Source organism: Platalea leucorodia (assembly GCF_965183815.1).
Source record: "Platalea leucorodia genome assembly, chromosome: 7".
In the NCBI taxonomy this organism is placed as follows: Eukaryota; Metazoa; Chordata; class Aves; order Pelecaniformes; family Threskiornithidae; genus Platalea; species Platalea leucorodia.
The window spans coordinates 40,191,638-40,209,279 of record NC_138829.1 but is presented as its reverse complement, the minus strand read 5'-3'; the positions used below and the strand labels follow the sequence as shown (position 1 = coordinate 40,209,279).

The following is a 17,642-nucleotide window of genomic DNA, read 5'->3' as shown; positions in this document are numbered from 1 at the left end:
CTAAAGCTGGAAAACCCCCAGCAGTGAAATAAGGTCATTGCTTATTACATACTTTGATATGTAAAATTTCTGTCTCATGTCCAAGCCATAAGATCAAAGCCATTCTTCCTTGATTCTGCTGCTACATATCAGTGAACCCTCACTGCCTCTTCCTTGCCCAACCTTCCAAACCCAAGTCAAATAAGAGATCTTAATAAAAAAACTACTAGGGTATTTTAAATTTTGCTTTCACTACACCTTCAGTGAACATCTTTACAGGAGTGGAATTTAGGGTTACATTTTCCTGCAAGAGCTTTCTTGGTGGATTGTGTGTGCTCATTCACTGCCCCATAACCTATCCTGATAATAAAACAAAAGCCTAAATGGCTAGTTATGACACTTCTGCTCCCAGAAGCAGAATTTACTCAGGGTTTAGGTCAGTTTAAATAAACCCTTCATGGGCAAGCAGGATTTTTTTTGTTGCTGTTACTCTTCACACATGCCTGTGTTTGTCACCCCTCTCTAAAGTATTACAAATGCAAAACCAGAGGAGGTGCACTTCAGGCCCAGGAGCAGAAGGCCCTGGATGGTCTCTAGCATCAAGATACAGAAAATGAGAGCTGAAATTCTTAAAGAAATAGCTGGTGTTAAGATGCTAAACAAAAGTCCTAGCCATTCAATGTGCCTCAGTCAGTAACATGAGAAATACATGTGGCCACCTCATGACAGATATCTCCATCCTTTCTGGTAAACACAGTAATTTGGCAATCAGTGGTTTTGGAGCTGGGTGAGAAGTAGCACAGCTTATCTTGGGATACTTCTGACCTCTTGGAGGAAAGACTGCTTGAAATCTGTTGGGACAGAACCTGCTTGAACTGAAAGCAATGGAAGTTTCTATTCTCATTTCCCAACATCTGAATGCTTGCTTAACTTTATAGCCTTAGTGCCTTTTTTTTCTTGCTAGTTCCCATTAAAACAAAAAAACCCCCATCACATTAGAAAGCTCCAGACCCTACCTTATAGATCTATAAGGTACAGCCTTATAGTGTGCAGAACGTGCTGACTACATGTGAGTGGCTCTCAAGACCGTGTAGCTATGTGTCACTATAGAGGGCAGAAACCAGAACTGATATTCGTGCCCTAAAACCAATTCTGAGACGTGTCTGTTTAGGGTTTGTATTGCCCTTTCCTTCAGAATCTTCATCTGTGAAGCAGCAATAATAATAATTAGCATGTATTTATGCATGGCCATGTTATGTGGCAGTTAAAGACCAGAAGCTGGAAAAAGTATCCAAAGATGTAGAAATTTTTTTCAACAGAATAAAATTGCTCACTGGAACTGGGATTTAACTCCAGCCCACAAAAGGCAGCCAAGGATTTTAAGCGAGCATGAATTCTTGGTCTGTCTGTTGCTGTAGCCCAGCTGAAAGGGGATGGTATCAGTACGCAATGCCCTTTCACCACAGCAGGGGGTGGGGGCAGAGGCTAATTTTTAGCATGAAAGAGGGAATGACCAGCTCTGCTCCACTCCCTACAGCCCTTTAGGCCTTTCTGCCCAGGGGCATAAACAGTGTGGTGAGTTCAGGAGATGGTTGTTCTGAGCCTCCTGATTAATGCCAGACAAGTCACATCCCTGCTCTGTGCCTAAGTATCTCCCCGTGTATGCCGGGTTATCTCCTGTCTCTAAAAAGGGCTCTGAAATCTTTTGATGACAGCGCTCTTATCTGCCAAGGTTAATTAGCTGGTTCATGGCTTGTATTGTTCTGTGTCAGCATGCAAAACCAGAGCTAGAGCTTTATAGCTGTGTGGTGATGAGTTAATGTGTGTTTGCACAAATCCGTCTGGCAGGCCTTGAGATTTGGCTGTATGGCCATGTGCTCGGTAGCTGTGTTTGGCCACCTTAATTTCCTCATCTGGCTGTGGGCTTGCTAATTAGTATCCATACAGATGTTGCGCGGGTGGCTGGGCCATGTGTTGGGAAGATACCATCTGGTCACACGGACTGAGGGCAGACGCAGCCACGTGTCCTGCTGGTTGAGGTCACGATTCTGCAGAGGGAATGGGAAGGAGGTACAAGGCTGGCTCCCCCTCCCAGATCAGCTTTCTCAGGATCACACCGTGAGACAACAGCCGCATGTCCAATTGCCAGGACCTGTAAGCCAGGTTCCTTGTCCTCAGAAGGACTGCTGAAGCCACAGGAGTCAGACCTGACTTTCAAAGGTTTTGTTTTCTTGTCCTTTATCAGTGTTTTCTCAGCAAATAGAACATCCATCCAGAAATCTTTCATCTATATCTGTCTATGAATGACTTTTCTGTCAAATTCATGTTTAATACAATGATGCCTCAGGTCCCACCATGATAACTGGTAACTGTTATCTTTAACAGTTATAAAATTTGTGGTCTAAGCAGGCAATGCAGATGGAATGCTAATGGTTAGGGGCATGTCCAGACCTATGTTCATGACTATGCCATTTGGCCATACATCTTGAAAAATCCCTGGACTACAGCAAGTCCAGCACAGGCAGGTAAGCTCTACTTAACCACTGGGCATGCTTTTGACCTATCTACCTCTGAAAAAACTCACTTTGCAGTGCCAGTGCAGCCTAATTGCTTGCTGCAGTGGCATTGAGCCTCTCCCTACAATGCCATGCATCTCTTCTGATCTTCCTGCACACATTCACTTATAAGGTGCAAGGGGGTTTGTTACGCCCTCATTGGCACTTAGCTCTGAATTTTCCTTACTCCCTACTGCAGACTGCCAAGCATATTAATACTTGCTCAAGACTTAGATCTCTCCCTGCTTTGCCAGTTCCCTATGGACTTCTAATGAGCAGCTACTGGATCAAAGAGGCATGGCTGGGTCTACTCACAAAGCAGCTCCTGTGGAAAGAAAACAGAGAATGCCCTGGGTTCAGCAGCAGCAGTTCAGACTTCATCTTCTCCAGTGCCATTTTATGGCAGCTTTCTCAGTGAGCGATTCAGTGAACATGCTGCATGATCAGGAGTCTCCTCCTGTGGATTTCCTGTGGAAATTCTTCTTCATCGGGGAACTTTGGATTATTTAAGAATTCAGGAACTACCAGAGAGCATAAGTCTCTGCCTAGTAAGTGCCGCACATCTCAATTAGTTTTGAAGAAAGTTCTGATGTAAAGCAGGGCAGAATTTCCTAGTGGATAGTCATGAGAGAGAAATCAGATGCATCCCCTGTGCATTTGCCCAGCTTCAATTTAAGGCTGCTGGTACACACACCACTTAATACACCTTTGTGGTCTCCCTTTACTCTCACTATCTATGTCAGTGCGGGAAGGTGAGGGAACCTTGATCTAAGCAGTGAAAATCTAGTTAGGGTTGCCTCAGCCACTCTGACTCCTGCAACATGGTCCCATGGTACCTATATTTACAAACCACTTAAGCAAATTGTTTGCGGGTTAAAATGAAGAGGTTCATCAAACTGGGATTAGCAATTCGCCTACAAGAAGCTTGTTCATTTCCTGTTGTTTATGCTGACAGTCCCCAAAATCAAGCAGTATCAGTACCACCCTCTCTGAAGAAACTGTCCGGGAGGATGGGCAACCCTTTTGGGGGACTTATGCCTGCAATTTCTGCAAAGAAAAATCAGTCAGGCCATCAGTAGCACAGCCCAAACTTCCCATCCTGTTCTGAGCTTCTGTGCCTTTCTGCGTGTCAGTACTCCAGTCAGGTAACGCTGCTGGCACAGAGCAGGGATTTGGCATTCTGATAAGGTTATGCATGTGTGGGTAATTCAGTTAGGACCATATCAATATTGGGTGAAGTCCTTCTTCCTTCTGTTTGATCATCTGTTAAGTCACTGTGTTCCTAACAATCCCCCATGTATACTGACATCAATATGTTCAAATGGCTCTTCAAGGAATTGCAAAATATTTACGTTCTTTATGAGTTGCCCTGGCTGATGAAAGAGGCTATTTAAACTCTGCCAGATGGAAAAAATATTGGCTTTTGAACATTAGAAAAACCTTTTAAAACAAAAAGGAAGGCTAAAATAATTACTTCTTTCCACGATGTGATTTGTTGAATTTCCTGATTTTTCAGAACAAGATGATGTGATTTTTCAGAACAAGATGATGTGAGATAGCAAAAGGACAGAAGTTACAAATTGCTGTAAAGCAGATATAAAGGGAGAGGAATACATTTGTGCTTTCAGGGAAAAGCCAAACTCAAACTAATTCCTGGGCTGTAAGTTCCCCCGCAAGGACCGGCAGGTTTGAGGTCCCAGCTCTGCCATTGCTTTGCAGGAGCACTTGTCACTGCAGCAGTGGGCTACAAGGAGGTATGCCATGAGGTGCCAAGAAAGACATGCAGTCACACACTCTTTGTCACCAAGACTGTTCTTTGGGCATAGATAAGGGTAGGTGCATGCAGATACAGGGAACTGTGAAATTGCTGTCAGAGGGCTCTTCTCAACATGAGAGCATGGCTCATGATTGCCCTGCAACTTGATTGCCCTGCAATACAATTCGGGCTTGTGGAAGGCAGATACTAGGCAAGGAAAATGCAAGCTTGGCACAGCTTGTACCTCCAAACACATGTAAAGGAGAAAGGTTGACTGCCAAGGGTTGAAATATGGGCATATAAGAATATAAGCCCTGCTGATGCGTAGGCGTATGGTGAGTGTACAGTGCCTGAGGACAGCTTTTTTAGAGAAGATATCAGTAACTAGAGGATCAGAGGGAGGATGAAGGTTTTCTGCTTCCAGGTTCTTCTCCAGTCTGGCGATATTCCTCAGTACTGAGTGTAAGGATCACACCATGTCACTGCAGCTTAAAGACTCTGAAAAAGCTTTTGCTGCTTAGCCCATTCACAAAGAGAAGATGACTCATTTGACTTCCCACCAGCAATTTTCCATGCTTCTGAAGTTTCCTGTCTAAGATAAGCTATGGAGCTGTGTTCTTACCGGAGTGATGACAGGTGCTACAGCATGTCTCAGAAAAGGGCAAACCACTGTGGGAAGGGAGAAAGCCACCTTTGAATCAGCACCAGAACTGGAAGATAAGTGGAATGACTCAAGGAAACCACTCCTTCTCCCTTCATCAGTGTGATTACTGCCAAGCAACTGGAATGATCCCTATTTAAGGAAACTCTTCAGCACCTTGCTATGGGACACATGACAAATAATTATCAAAGAAGTGTGGCTTCTGAGCACCAGGGAAGATAGCCCCTTTCATTCCCCAATAGCCTTACCAGTGGTGGAATAGCAATATAGTCAGTGGGTCTTATGGCCCCTTTTGACAAGATATGAAGTTGATGCTCGTCATAATTAGGAAATTAATTGAGAGGCACTGATTTGATTCACCTTAAAAATTGTTGATGGTGGAACTTTACCTGAGGACAGCAGTGACAGAAGGTTTTATTCTTTTATCATGTCTTTCCTCCCTCTTCTTGAAAGGGGAATGATTTCTTTCTGATTCATATGCGTAATTTATCTTAAGTACCAGAAAAGGTCAAAACCCTCTGTATTTTGTAGCAGTTTCGCAGCCTGGAGTTATTTATCTGTCTCGCAGCTGCTCTAAAACTACCTTACCCTACTCTTTCTTTTTTTTTTTTTTTTTAAAGGAGAAGGCAGGCAGGAGAAGGCTGAGTCTGTGTTAGTAGGACCTGTCTGGATCTCTAAGAGCATGGTCAGAGAACCTGCAGCAGCCCCTGGGACAAACCTGGCTCAGAAACACCTGAGTGATCTGGTACGAATTCCCCTAGAGTCACTGAAAGCAGAATTTGGCTGTATGACTTGAGGTATGGTGAAGCACTGTTAAACATCCTTATTTGCTTCCTAAGTGATCATAACTTTCTCTTATACCCAGAGAAAGCTATTAAAAAAGACTAGAACCAACTCTGAAATTGGTGTGGATGGTTCACATCCACACATGACCATTCTTCAGAAGGCTCTTTAAGGTCATTTAGATTTGAGGGATTAAAAACCCTTGAGGAAAGCAGATTGGTATCTCATTATCCAGCTTCCTTTTGTACCCATTGATATTTTTTACCCCTTTATTCCATTAAATATTAAAGGATCTGTTTCCTTGTTGCTCAGCATTTCTTGATCCAAAGGACTGGATCCAGGGGACAGTGCTCGGAGATGCCATCTGGGTAAATGGCTAAAATTTGAACTAATTATTACAGCTGAACTAGGATTTTCAGAGTAAACCAAATAATCAAAAGCAGAGCCTTTTAGAGGGATCTGACAGTTTTATTTAAAACTTTTGCTAGGACATTTTGTGGGTTCAAACAGAAGTTTTAGCTGGTGAGACACACTCATCAGCAAGTAATGGAGAGATTCCTGGATAGAGAGAAGCTTGCTGAAGTGTGGGAGAGCAAGTTGGACTAAAGATTTATCTATCTTTTCTCCTATATTTCAGCAAAAATTCTCCTGAATATCAGCTACAAGATGTTCTGGAGCAGGGAGTCCCTCAGCCTCTCCTGTGGGAACTATCCTACTAATTTAATTATTTACATAAACAGAGAGATAACACATTTCAGCAGGAGAAGACAGAGGCCTAAATCAGAATTCGTGTGCTTGTAGTTTTAGAAGCTCATTTTGAAGTTGTAGGATTTGCAGAAATTTCCAGAGGGAGAAAAATATTTTGGGGAACTGGGGGTCTTGTTCTAGGGCTGAAGGGGCCTTGGAAAATAGGCCTGGGGCTTAATGAAGTGAGCTTGGCTCATTCTTTGTTGACACAGGAGGGGAAGAGAGTCTCCTAAGCATCTGAGGTGGCTTAGGTCAGCCTTGGAAAATTATTTAGCATCCTAGATGAGGCTGGCTCCTACAGGGCAGGGATTACGGACCCTGTCACAGTCAAATGGTTTGCAGCCAGAGTCTTAGAGCTGCAGCACTGCAATGCTCAACCTGGGACGTAAATAGCTCCCAGTCTCCTGAAGTCAGCAGGACTCTCTCAAATCAGCCTAAAAGGATGGTCTCCAATGGGAAATACCTTGAAGATTAACAGATGGAGTCTGCACAGTGAATCCTGCAACCTGATGGTTACAGAGGACTGAAGTAGGCATCTAGCATACCCACTATTGATGCTGACACCACAGTGATATTATTAAACCTGCATGCCAGATTGGATGGAAATGCTTGGTGAAGCCACACAATCTGAATTTCCTTGGGAGGCAGGGGATGATCTTGGTGCAATCAATCAGGCTTGCTTGCATGCGGATCACATCTAGGCTGGGTGCTGGGGCTTCTTTCCCCTTTTCCTTGTATTACTGGCAAAGATCTGTCCCATTTATAGTAGCAGAGAGAGGCTTTGTCATTGCATATCAGCATGGTAGCAGGAAATACACATTTCTCGTCACTGAAGGGCAGTGTAAGATATCTCTGTGATTGGCTTTAAAGCTATGTCTGATGTATACTCCCCTGATGGTGCGGCTGTCTTGGTTGTCCCTTGTCAATGTGGCTGGAGCTCTGGTAGAACAGAGGGATCTTACTTTACTGGTAGAGGGTGTGGAGCTGTGCTGAAGTGACAGGAGATGGTAGCCAGTGCATATTCTTTTCTCTCTGGCTATTCGCTTGTCCTTTTTAAGCCAAGGCAAAGCTGACAGCATTTAACAAACCTACATGAGAATCCTGCTTTCCTTAGAGGAGCATGACTTTCAGTAAATTCTCTGAAAAAGGCAGGTTTGCTGAATCAAGGACCAAATGAGGGCAGTTTTTTAATCATCAGTGAATAATTCAAGCCTAAAGCTTTTCAGGTCCATCCCCAGGCACACGTGAGTTCTCATCATAATGTTATTAAAAACTAGGAAGCTCTTAGTCTGAAAGCTATCAGAGAGAAAGGATTAAACACCAGAGAGGGGAGCTTCAGGTGGCATTTGAGTCACAGCCAAAAGCAGCAGAAGCTTTTATAAACCAGTCTTCAGCAGATCCTAAGGAGACAAGTAATACCCATGTTTTCCTTAGTCAAGAATTGTTTTTCAGCTGCCTCTGTTGTAGAGGAGGGGATAGGTGTTTTGTTGCATAAAAGCCTACGTGCCATTCTGTTAATGGCAGGGGACACAATGCTCCCAACAGACAGAAAGAAGAGAAGGAAATGAACAAACAAAGAAACAAAAAAACAACCACAGGGCATGAAAGAACATTAGGAAAGCTTTATTTCCTGGCGCCTCAGCCAGTCCTCACTGAAGCTGATGGAAAGACTTGCTTGCACTGCATCAGCCTTCGAATGTTGTTAGCTCTACGGGGAACAGGCTGTGTTTGTTTTCTGCTTTTTAACTGCCACATACATTTAGAAGCAGCTTATTAATAAAGACGTCCTGCACCCGTAAATTATCCTCATGGTTTCAGGTGGATGTCATTTTTTCCCTTGTTTCTGCCTGTAAGTATGGACAATTTTGACTGCATGTGGTTAATAAATTGGTATATTGCATTCCAGATGTGGCTTCTCTGCAGTAGTAAAATGAGATTTCTAGGTGTAGCTTGTGTATTAGTTGAAATCTGTGAAGTATTTGGGAACTCCTTAGAATGAATGCTGCTATAACAGTACAAACTACTTTTCCCATCATTAACCTTTCTAGCCTTGCTATCCTAAATGAGTCCTCTAGCCCAACAAAAATGATTAGTGGGATAACTCTTATATGCACCTTTCAGCTCTCAGTTCATCCTCTTTCCCCTATCTATCTACTTGTGCAGGGGAATAGTATGAGGTGGCAAGTAATTTGACACAGAAATCAAGCCCCCCTCAATGGCAAGTTTTCAGCACATCATTTCAATTGTTGAAAAAGGGCTGAGCACATGTGCCTCTGCACTTATTTCAGGTTTTCCCTTTAATGTGATCTATCTGGACAAAAAGATTAAATGTCAAGATATTTTAAGAGTAAATTTGAAAAAACTAAAAAAATCTAAAGCGCTCTGGGGCTGATGTAAATATGTGTGTTTCGTATCATCTGTTTTATTTTATCTGCTTTTTGCATCTGTCTTACCAACCCCCAAACCCTTATCTGTTATAAATAAGCATAATACCTTGGAGCTAAGTTAGTTCACACTATCTGGGGAATTCATCTTTAGTCATCATGGAGCCTTTGAGTCTTTGTGTGTGCAAATGCCTGAGAACAGATGCCTTCTTTCCACGAATGAAGATGGCAAGGAAAAACCCTGTCCTTTTTCCCAGCTGCCTGTTGATAAATGAAAAGTGTCACCAGTGTAAATGAACTAAGTGCGTTGATAGGCTTTAGAGACTGGAACCTTTTGCTTAGGAGTCCTGCCACCACTGCCAGACAGAAGGTCTCTCCCTGTTCCTATGAGTTCCTGTATTCTCTCTTCTCATATCTCCATCCGCAGTAACCTGCTGCTCACAAATGTTAGGAAACAAGGCTTGAGACTGAAACACGGGATTTTCTTGGTTAGCCATTCAGGAAAAAATAGATGTTCTTGATGTCCACCCCTCTGTGCATATGGGTTGGCCTGGTCATGTTCAGCATGTCTGTAACACCGGAAAGGATGATCCCATTAGGCGACAGCTGTTCTCAGCCACTGGTCTCGAAACAGCACCTGCTAGGAGAAGGCAGTTCCTCTTCACGCCATCATGATAATATGAATGAATTGCAGTTGCTCATTCATTTGGTGGGAGAGTCATTATTTTAAATGTCACTAACAAGTCCAGACTTAATTATACTTAGTACTCCCAAAATGGTCATCTGTTATGAGGCCACTTGCTGCCTACCTTGTCATCCTGCAGCTGCTGGCTGTATGTATAAGTGCTGGTTACAAGGAACTTCATGCTCAAAGAGGGTATTGCCATACTCCAGTGTTGGTACATAACTAATCAGTGATGACACTCAGAATTCAGCTCTGAATGTGTTCATCAAGATGTCACATTTGCAGCCACTGTGCTTCTCCTCTGGTGGCCTGGCCAGTGAAGCTGAAACAGTGCTGTGAGTGCTGAGGTGCTATAAGCCAGCTGTCTCGTTTGACCCAGAGCTATCTACTCCATCATCTCTGTTCTTGGCATCTCTCTGCTTGCAGACTCCTGCATAGAGGCAGCTCTGTCCTTCCGTCACAGGACCACAGAGGTGACTGACACGTTCGCACTAGCATCACAAGGGGAGCAAGACCGTGGGTATTAGTCCCTCCTTTCAATGCTTTCCCTTTTCCTCTCTCCTGGCTGGTCTCAGGGAGATGGTGCAGATGCTTCATCTGCTTTACACAGGAGAAATGCCTGCAGTCCTGGGGAGGACCCACAGGAGTGGCAGTGCCCTGCCTGCTGTGGAACAAGAAGAGACTGCATAGGAGAATGGGGGCATTTTAGACAGTTGCTTAAATTCATTTAAAAGATTTTTTCCTTCCTGCCTTTGACTCGGGATGCTACCTCCCAGAAAGCAGCCTCATTACAGAGCTCATTCAGGCTCATCTACAGTTTCTCAGCTGTACCCTTTCCTCTGCAAGATGCAGGCCATTCCTGGCTCTGCTGAATGCGTGCTGCATGCAGCTTCACAGCCCAGTGAAGTGGCTCCCCTCATCTATTCTGTTGATCCCCACAGGCTAGTTATATTCCCTAGAGTAGAAATTGTCGTTTTTACACAGTAACTATACAGTAAATCTGTTTCAAACAATTGATCCTAGCAAGGCGAGACTGTGCTTTCAGGTGTGTTGGGAAGGCTGTATGTCCATTCTCTTTCAGGAATGTTATTTCCAGTGTATACACCATGTGCAGCAGCCGATCGGGAGTGCAGAGCTAGAGGTATGCTCCTCGCTGATGCACTCAGACTCCCTTAGCTCTGCCAGCACTGGGCAGTTACACTACCAGTTTAGTTTTTGCAAGGTGGTAAAGGATGTCCCTGTATATTGGGTTAATGGGTTATTCCAGATGTGTCCAAATACTAATTTCATCGTGTTGTCATGCTTCTCTTTCTACATATGGGTTTTGGCTGCCCTAGCACGGCCTGCAAGCTTTGCCTGAGCAGATGTACTGGTTTGTATCTAATGGCCTTATTCTGAAATTCTGATAAGCATCATCTACGCTATATTGTCTAGACCTTGTAGGAGCCAATTCATGCAAACACTGGAAAGATTCCCCTTGGGCTCTAAAGGCTTTGCTCTTAAAGTGCTCTGGGGTGTGTGTTAGACTCCTCAGGTGCCAATAAAAGCCCTTTGCATTCTCTAAGACACACCAAGGGGAATACTGTACAGCAGCTCAAATGGATACATGCCCCATGTGGACGCCACCTCATTTTCACCAAGGCTGCTAAGTGGAAGTGGCAGTGGGTGGTTCAGCAATGTTCAGTGCTGAACTCTCCGAGCCTCAGTTTGAAGACAAGAATTGAAGTAATTAGCATGTATTGTTTGAGGAATGTAATGTTGTCTCTGCACATTTTGATTTTCATGGATCGGAGCGCTACATGGCGCCTTTGGGAGGGCTCACTTAAAAAAAATTCCTAAGTGCCTTGAGTTATACTTCTGTGCATGGCCTGAATCGCCCCAATTGCGTCATCCAGCACAGCACAGAACCTATTGCATTTGAGAGCTTTCTCTTAGGTTCTACAACTAATTAGCCCTTCACTTTATTTTGAAAGGGGCTCAGCCTGTTAGACTATCTCAGATAATGTCTAGCATACGCCCATAGACCCAAAGGCCTCAGCAAGTGGAGCGCATTGATAGCGTTGTCCTCTAGAAGGCAGAAGACTCAGCTTCTTCCATTGTGGCCTTCCATTTAAACCCACGTTTCCCAGCTGCTAGGCTGCTCCCCTGCCTACAGTAAAGCTTTACGGGGAAGCTTTAAGGCCTTGCTGAGCAATGAAACCTAGTTCTTAGGGCACTTAGGGGAGGGGAGAGTGATGGGGTGCAGTCCTTTCTCCCAGGGCAGTTTGTACATTTTAACCAGTGACTGTTTAGTGCAAAACAGCACAGCTTAAGATGCTCAGAGGATCTTTTTGTATCCAAAATTAGTCGTTTCTTGATGTGTTGAAATCCTGATATGGATTTGACAGCTGCCCGGAAATAACACCCACGCTGTCAGGTCCCATTTCTCCCTCATGTTTGGCTGCAGCCACAGATGTCTGAACTGCTGTTTCCACTTGAATCTACAGATGCCAGCTGGGTCATTCGCAGCTCTTAGGCTAAGTCCCCAGAAGAAGCTGCAGCTCTGGGAGACGTGGCTCTCTATCACAAGGTGCCGCTCAGTGGAAGCTGCAAGTACATGCAGCCTCCGCCAAAGTTTCTGCCTGAAACGGGGACAGGTCTCTTGGTGGGCAATCACAAGCTGCGCTCGCTATCCCAAATGCTGGATTTCAGTCCGTGACAGGGACTGGTTGGCTCTGTGGGGTGGATAGAATAACTCACCCCATCAGAGACCTCACCGTGAGAGAAAGATGAGGAAGAACTATGCTCAGCAATGATGGCTGGACACTGTTCACAGGAGGTTTGCAAAGCTTGGGGAAGCCTTATGTGGGCTGGGGTGTTCCCAGGCTTTGCTGCTAGTAGTCCAGCCTCTCATGTGCTCTGCAGGGTTTCCCATCCCAAACACTTTTCTGCCTCAGATAAGCTATAACTAACCCCCCAGCTACCTTTCAGACTTGCATCTCACATAGGCTTAGCCCTTCTGTGACTCTGTTCATTTCTTTAAAGTTCCTTCTCCAGTCAGCTACATATCAAGAGGCTTAGCTGCTTTCTTGTCAAGTGTCAAGTTCAGGCTCCACTACAGGTATGTTAAGTTTCCTGAAGGGATGGTAGCAGGATAAATTGATGTGATGGTCAGGAACGGTGATTTCTGACCCATAACAGTTTATTGGCTTAGTCTGACAGGACAAGTATGTGACCCATCACAGAGAAGTTTACCCCCTTCAAAAGAGAAAAACCCACTTGTTTGGCAAACAAGAAAAAAAAAAACCTGAAATCCTAAAATCTAAAAACATCTAAAAAAGAGTTCTGCTGATGGAAACAATGGTAACAGGCTTCTGTGAGTTTATTGTTCCAGTGTGAGGTTTTCACTTGACAATTGCCCTGAAAAGCTGGAGTAGGTATATTTTTCTGTGGCTTCATATGCAATTGGAAAACACCCACTTCATCTTGCTTGTACTGTTTTATTTAAACTCAGTTGGCTTAATCCCATTGCAGCCAGGTTTATTTGATGTTTCTCCATTAGTTAAGTACTGCTGGATTCTCCAGCACAATACGCTTTATGGCAGGGAGCAAAAAACACAGGAGCAGGTTGTAGCTTTAGTGGCATTCCCTGCCATTGCCCTTCTGCTCCTGTCGAGCATTGTGTTTTACTGTGAATAGTAACGAGGCTTCACTGACAAGAGGCAAGGACAAGCATGACTGAGGAAGGGGAAACCACTTTGACTTCATCATTATCCTTAAGCTCCACAAACTGCCCTTTGCTGATTGATGGTCTGATACCCACACAGCTCCGTTCTTTTTCTGGCTCTTCCTTGCCTCACTGATTCATTTTGGGTGAAGAAGCTCCCATAAACAAAAAGCAAACATCTCAGCATTGCTTCCACATTGGGAAGTGCTATTTCAGTTGCTAGGGGATCTGCTTAGAAAAGAAAGCCAACTCTTAAAAACAGTATTTCCATTTCAGGCAGTCTTACCTTGTGCTGTTCTGTTATTTCAGCTAATTTTCCAAAGAATCATACCCTGGTTCTGTTTTCCTATTAATATCTGGGGGAAATCTTTATTAAGCCTTATGACTGCTTGAGAACTAAACTCACATGCATGCATACATCACAAGGAGCCTAAACTGAGTCACTTTCTACACTGGAAATATGTTGCCTAAGTTCCTGGAGAGGAAGAAAGAGAAATGCTACAAAATCTAGAGGCAATTGTGCTGCATTTTATGGCTTTGGCTCAGGTTCAATGTTCAAGAAGAACATATTGAATACAATTAAAAAAATTCAGCGGTATTCTTGTGAAAATGAGCAGGTATGTCTGGTGAGAAAATCAAATGGATTAGCAAATTTTCTATGAATGAGTCTTAAACAGAGGTGGAGAGGTCATCTGCTTATAGGCTCAGGCAATAGCTCTAGCAATGGAAACCTGGGATCTGGATGGAGATAAAGAATTGCTAATAAAGTAATTGTCCTCAGATTAAAAAATTAAAAAATATAGATTCATGTAGCTGTATCTGAGGTTAAGTAGAATGCAGCACTGGTAAGAACTGAAATAAAAGTCCTTGGGGTGTATTAGGTAAAGAACAGTCTATGCTTGCAAGTAATTTTAGCAGCTAAATGGCTCTGCTCATTCTCTGATACCTAATGATAATGTCTTCAATTTCACACATTGATTTTTAAACAATGCATGTCAAAATAAAGTGAGTTTCGTAGTCAAATTAGCACGGTCACAGGTTTGCCGCTTTCTCCATACCTCATTAGCTTGCTCCAACAGCGTGGAGTTTCCAGTTCCCTTATCCTCAAGGTGACTGTTGGAGTGGGACTTAGATCATTCTGCCCAGGCCATATGCATGAAGGACCAGCTGGTCATCAGCCATAACAACTATAATGCGGCACAGCCCATCCTCTAGCAACTGCTCCAGTCGTGCTCCCTGAAAATCTCTTGAAACCTCTAAGCACTGCTTTACCATTGTCAGTAACAGACATCTCGCCAAATAACCTCCTTAGTGGATGACAGACAAACACCCTCTTAGGTTTTGCAGTAATTAGTATTAAATTAAGTGTAGTTTTAGATGGGGAGAGGGTGGGAGGAAAAGCAAAGGAATTTAATATTGACAGAAGGTGCAGTATGGAGAGCCCTGGAACCACTAATCCATGTAAATTGTGGGACAGCGTCTGTGGGGTGGAGTTTCCTCCCTGCCTGTCTTGCTTCATGGGAGACAGCACCAGGAAGGAAGAATTCGGGTGTTATGACTACTGTACCCACCACAGACTTCAGGCTCTAGTATACTGGTGTGGGGCCACACAGGCAGTACATTTACTAAAGACAGGCTCTTGAGGCACCCTGGCTGATCAGTTCCACGTGCCTCTTCTGTGTCTGGTAAGGGAAATGGTAAAATGTGAAGGGAAACTTTCCTTATGTGGCCTAAGCCAGATACAGCTACTAAAATCTGGCACCTGTATGTATGTGCGGTCAAATGCTAGAGCAGAAAGGAGCTGCCATATGCAGCACATTGCTTCATTGTGCTGAATATGAGATGACCTTGGAAAACAATATCTGTGCTAGCAGAGTGTAACCCAAATCAGTGCCAGGAGCATCTATGATGAAACACAGGCCTAGTGAGAAGCTAGTATTTTTCTGTTCGTTGCTTGCTTTCCACATTTAGGAAATACCACATGAGGAGAAATTAAAGGGTGATGTGCTAGGATAGGAAAAGGACCCCCAGATACTGTGACTTGACTGACCCCGTGTGTCAGCCCAAGGAAGAAAAGTGAGCAGCAAGAACAGCTTCTCAGGCATCTCCATCCACCTAGTCAGGCTCAGCTTCTGGGCTCCTCAAGGTCTGGCCAGCAACAGCCTAATTATTTTTCCAAAATTTTTGAGCCATTTGGAAAATGAGTGTCATTGTCTTGGTTGAGAAGCACCAGCAGGCCTATCCTTTCACCCATGGACTGCCTGGAGAACAGAGTGGCCAAAGCTGTTGAGGGCCATGAACTGTTTTCCCCGGTCTCTGCTATGATGCTGACAAGGGTTATGGCTGGCAGGGCTCTCTGTGCGTGTTGAGCAGTCATATAGTCATTTGCATTTATAGCTGTTTCTGACTGCAGCAGATGCTCCCTACATTTCAAACAGCTCTCTTCTGAGCAACAGGGAATTCACCCTGCTGAGGCGGTGGTGCGGATGGGGATGACATTGCCACCGCGCACGTGTTTTGGTACTATTAACCACGCTCCTTTTCGGTTTGCTCCACAGATACTATGTGGGAAAGAGATCCCCCGCTGGGTGAACCGCCTGGCCTACTTCAGCTCGTGCATCCCCTTCCTCCAGAGCTGCCTCCCCAAGGAGTGGCTGACCCCAGCAGCCCTGCAGAGCCACATCAGCCTCGGCCTCCACAAGGAGGAGCAGGGCGACACAACGGATGAGGAGTCCCCCTCCACCTCCGCAGCCCCCTCAGCCTCAGGCACATCGCGAACCTGTAGACATACCCGGGTCTAAACTGTGCCCAGTATGCTCTCAAATAACGTCCCACTCTCTCTTGTACTATTTCTTTCTCACACCTTGGTTTCTTTCTTCTCTTCTTCAACGGACAACACGGGGAGGGAAGACCCTTTCTACTAAGGAGGTTAAGCTTCAGTCCCTTTTCCAAGGGCTGCCTGCCACTACGGTTGCTCAGCAAAATGACTGTGAACCCCAACGCTGAACTGAGGAGTATGGCAACTAAACTGGATTCTCCTCCCAGGGCCCCCATGCTGCTTGATCCACGGAGAACTGCTGGCTCTCTCGGGCATGACAGCACGCGTATGGGCAGGGGGGCACCATACTGTGATGTTCCTTCTCTGGAACTGTTTTATCTTTTTATCTCTTCCCCCACCCATGTGAGCCCAGCAGCCTCCTCTCTGTTTTGGCTGGGTTTGCCATTCCCCTATGACAAATCTCCTGCCCACACCCAGTGAAGGAAGCAGAGCCAGAACTCAACCTTCTCATCTCTTAGACCAGCAACAAGCTCCACTCAGCCCCATCCCTTTTGTAATTATCAGGGTTCTAACTCATGTGAAGGACAAATGAAAGGTGCTGCTGTTCTACAACCACCAGTTTTCAGTACTCAGATTTAAGAGCTTGAGTGACTATCCTGCTCTTGCAAATAATAACAAAGAACCTAGAAAATGAGTGTGTTTGTTAGAGCGGCTTTTCTTTGGGGTCAAAAACAGGATGGGGCTAGTGCTTAGAGGCAGCTACTAAGTAGGTGCAGAGATGACTGTTGACCATACTGGTGCTTTTTGGCACAGACCCCTCTCAGTTCCCCTAATTCTAGGCAGTGTTCCTGGTTTCCTTTATTCCCCCAGATTTCCCTGGGGAGTCTCTCTCCTAGCTGACATTTGCTGGCTGCCTTTGGGGGAATGGCCCTCCTGAGCACAAGGAGGAGCAGAGAGAATCTGTTGGGAAGGTCAGTATTTCCTTCAGCTTTTCCTCCTGCACTCACAGACCTAAAATGTGGCTCCAAAGCCACCCTTCCCCAGCCTATTTTTGAGCCAACACAAGAAGGTAAAAAATAAGTGATGAACCCAAAGAATGTCAACCTGTTTCCTTCTCCTCCCTTTTTGGAGGTGGAGGGGGAAAATTAGGGCCACATCTGGAAAGCATGGATGACCCTTCCAATGCACGGGCCACCATTGTACCTTCCGTTGTGTGCACTGTTTCGGTGGCATGAAAAATGGGCACAGCTGGCTCACTGGCCTCTCCAGGCTGGTTCTTGGAGAATCAAGAATCTGGTACTTGGATGTATTTATGCTCATTCTGACAGCTGATGAGAAAGCAGAGGAGGAGGAAAGGCCAAGTACACCAACTCTTCCAGTCAATTACCTCACTAGGAGTTCTAGTCAGAAGATGTAGGAGAGAATCAAAGGGGAAATCCAGGCCCCCTCTCTCCCTTGCAACTCCTCTTGGCTACACAAAGGAGGATGAAAAAGGAACAGGCACAGTGTTGAGAGGGGGTTGCCATTTTAGAAATGCTGTTCTCAACAGCTACTACCAAGTCAGGACTTCCACCCTCCACCCAGAAAGAACTACAAGCCCTTAAGAT

At 44.8% G+C, this 17,642-nt stretch overlaps 1 protein-coding gene across 1 annotated transcript in view; it reads left to right on the top strand.

The window, feature by feature from the left end:
• The window catches only part of LOC309593093 (deubiquitinase DESI2-like), a gene marked incomplete at its 3' end in the record, with an annotated part of 56,747 nt that extends 40,690 nt beyond the window's left edge, over positions 1 to 16,057 (top strand). Inside the window, exon 6 of the mRNA XM_082317222.1 lies at positions 15,815 to 16,057. Coding sequence (XP_082173348.1) covers positions 15,815 to 16,057 — 243 coding nt within the window. The remainder of the gene's footprint in view (positions 1 to 15,814) is intronic.
• Between the last annotated feature and the right edge of the window lie 1,585 nt (positions 16,058 to 17,642).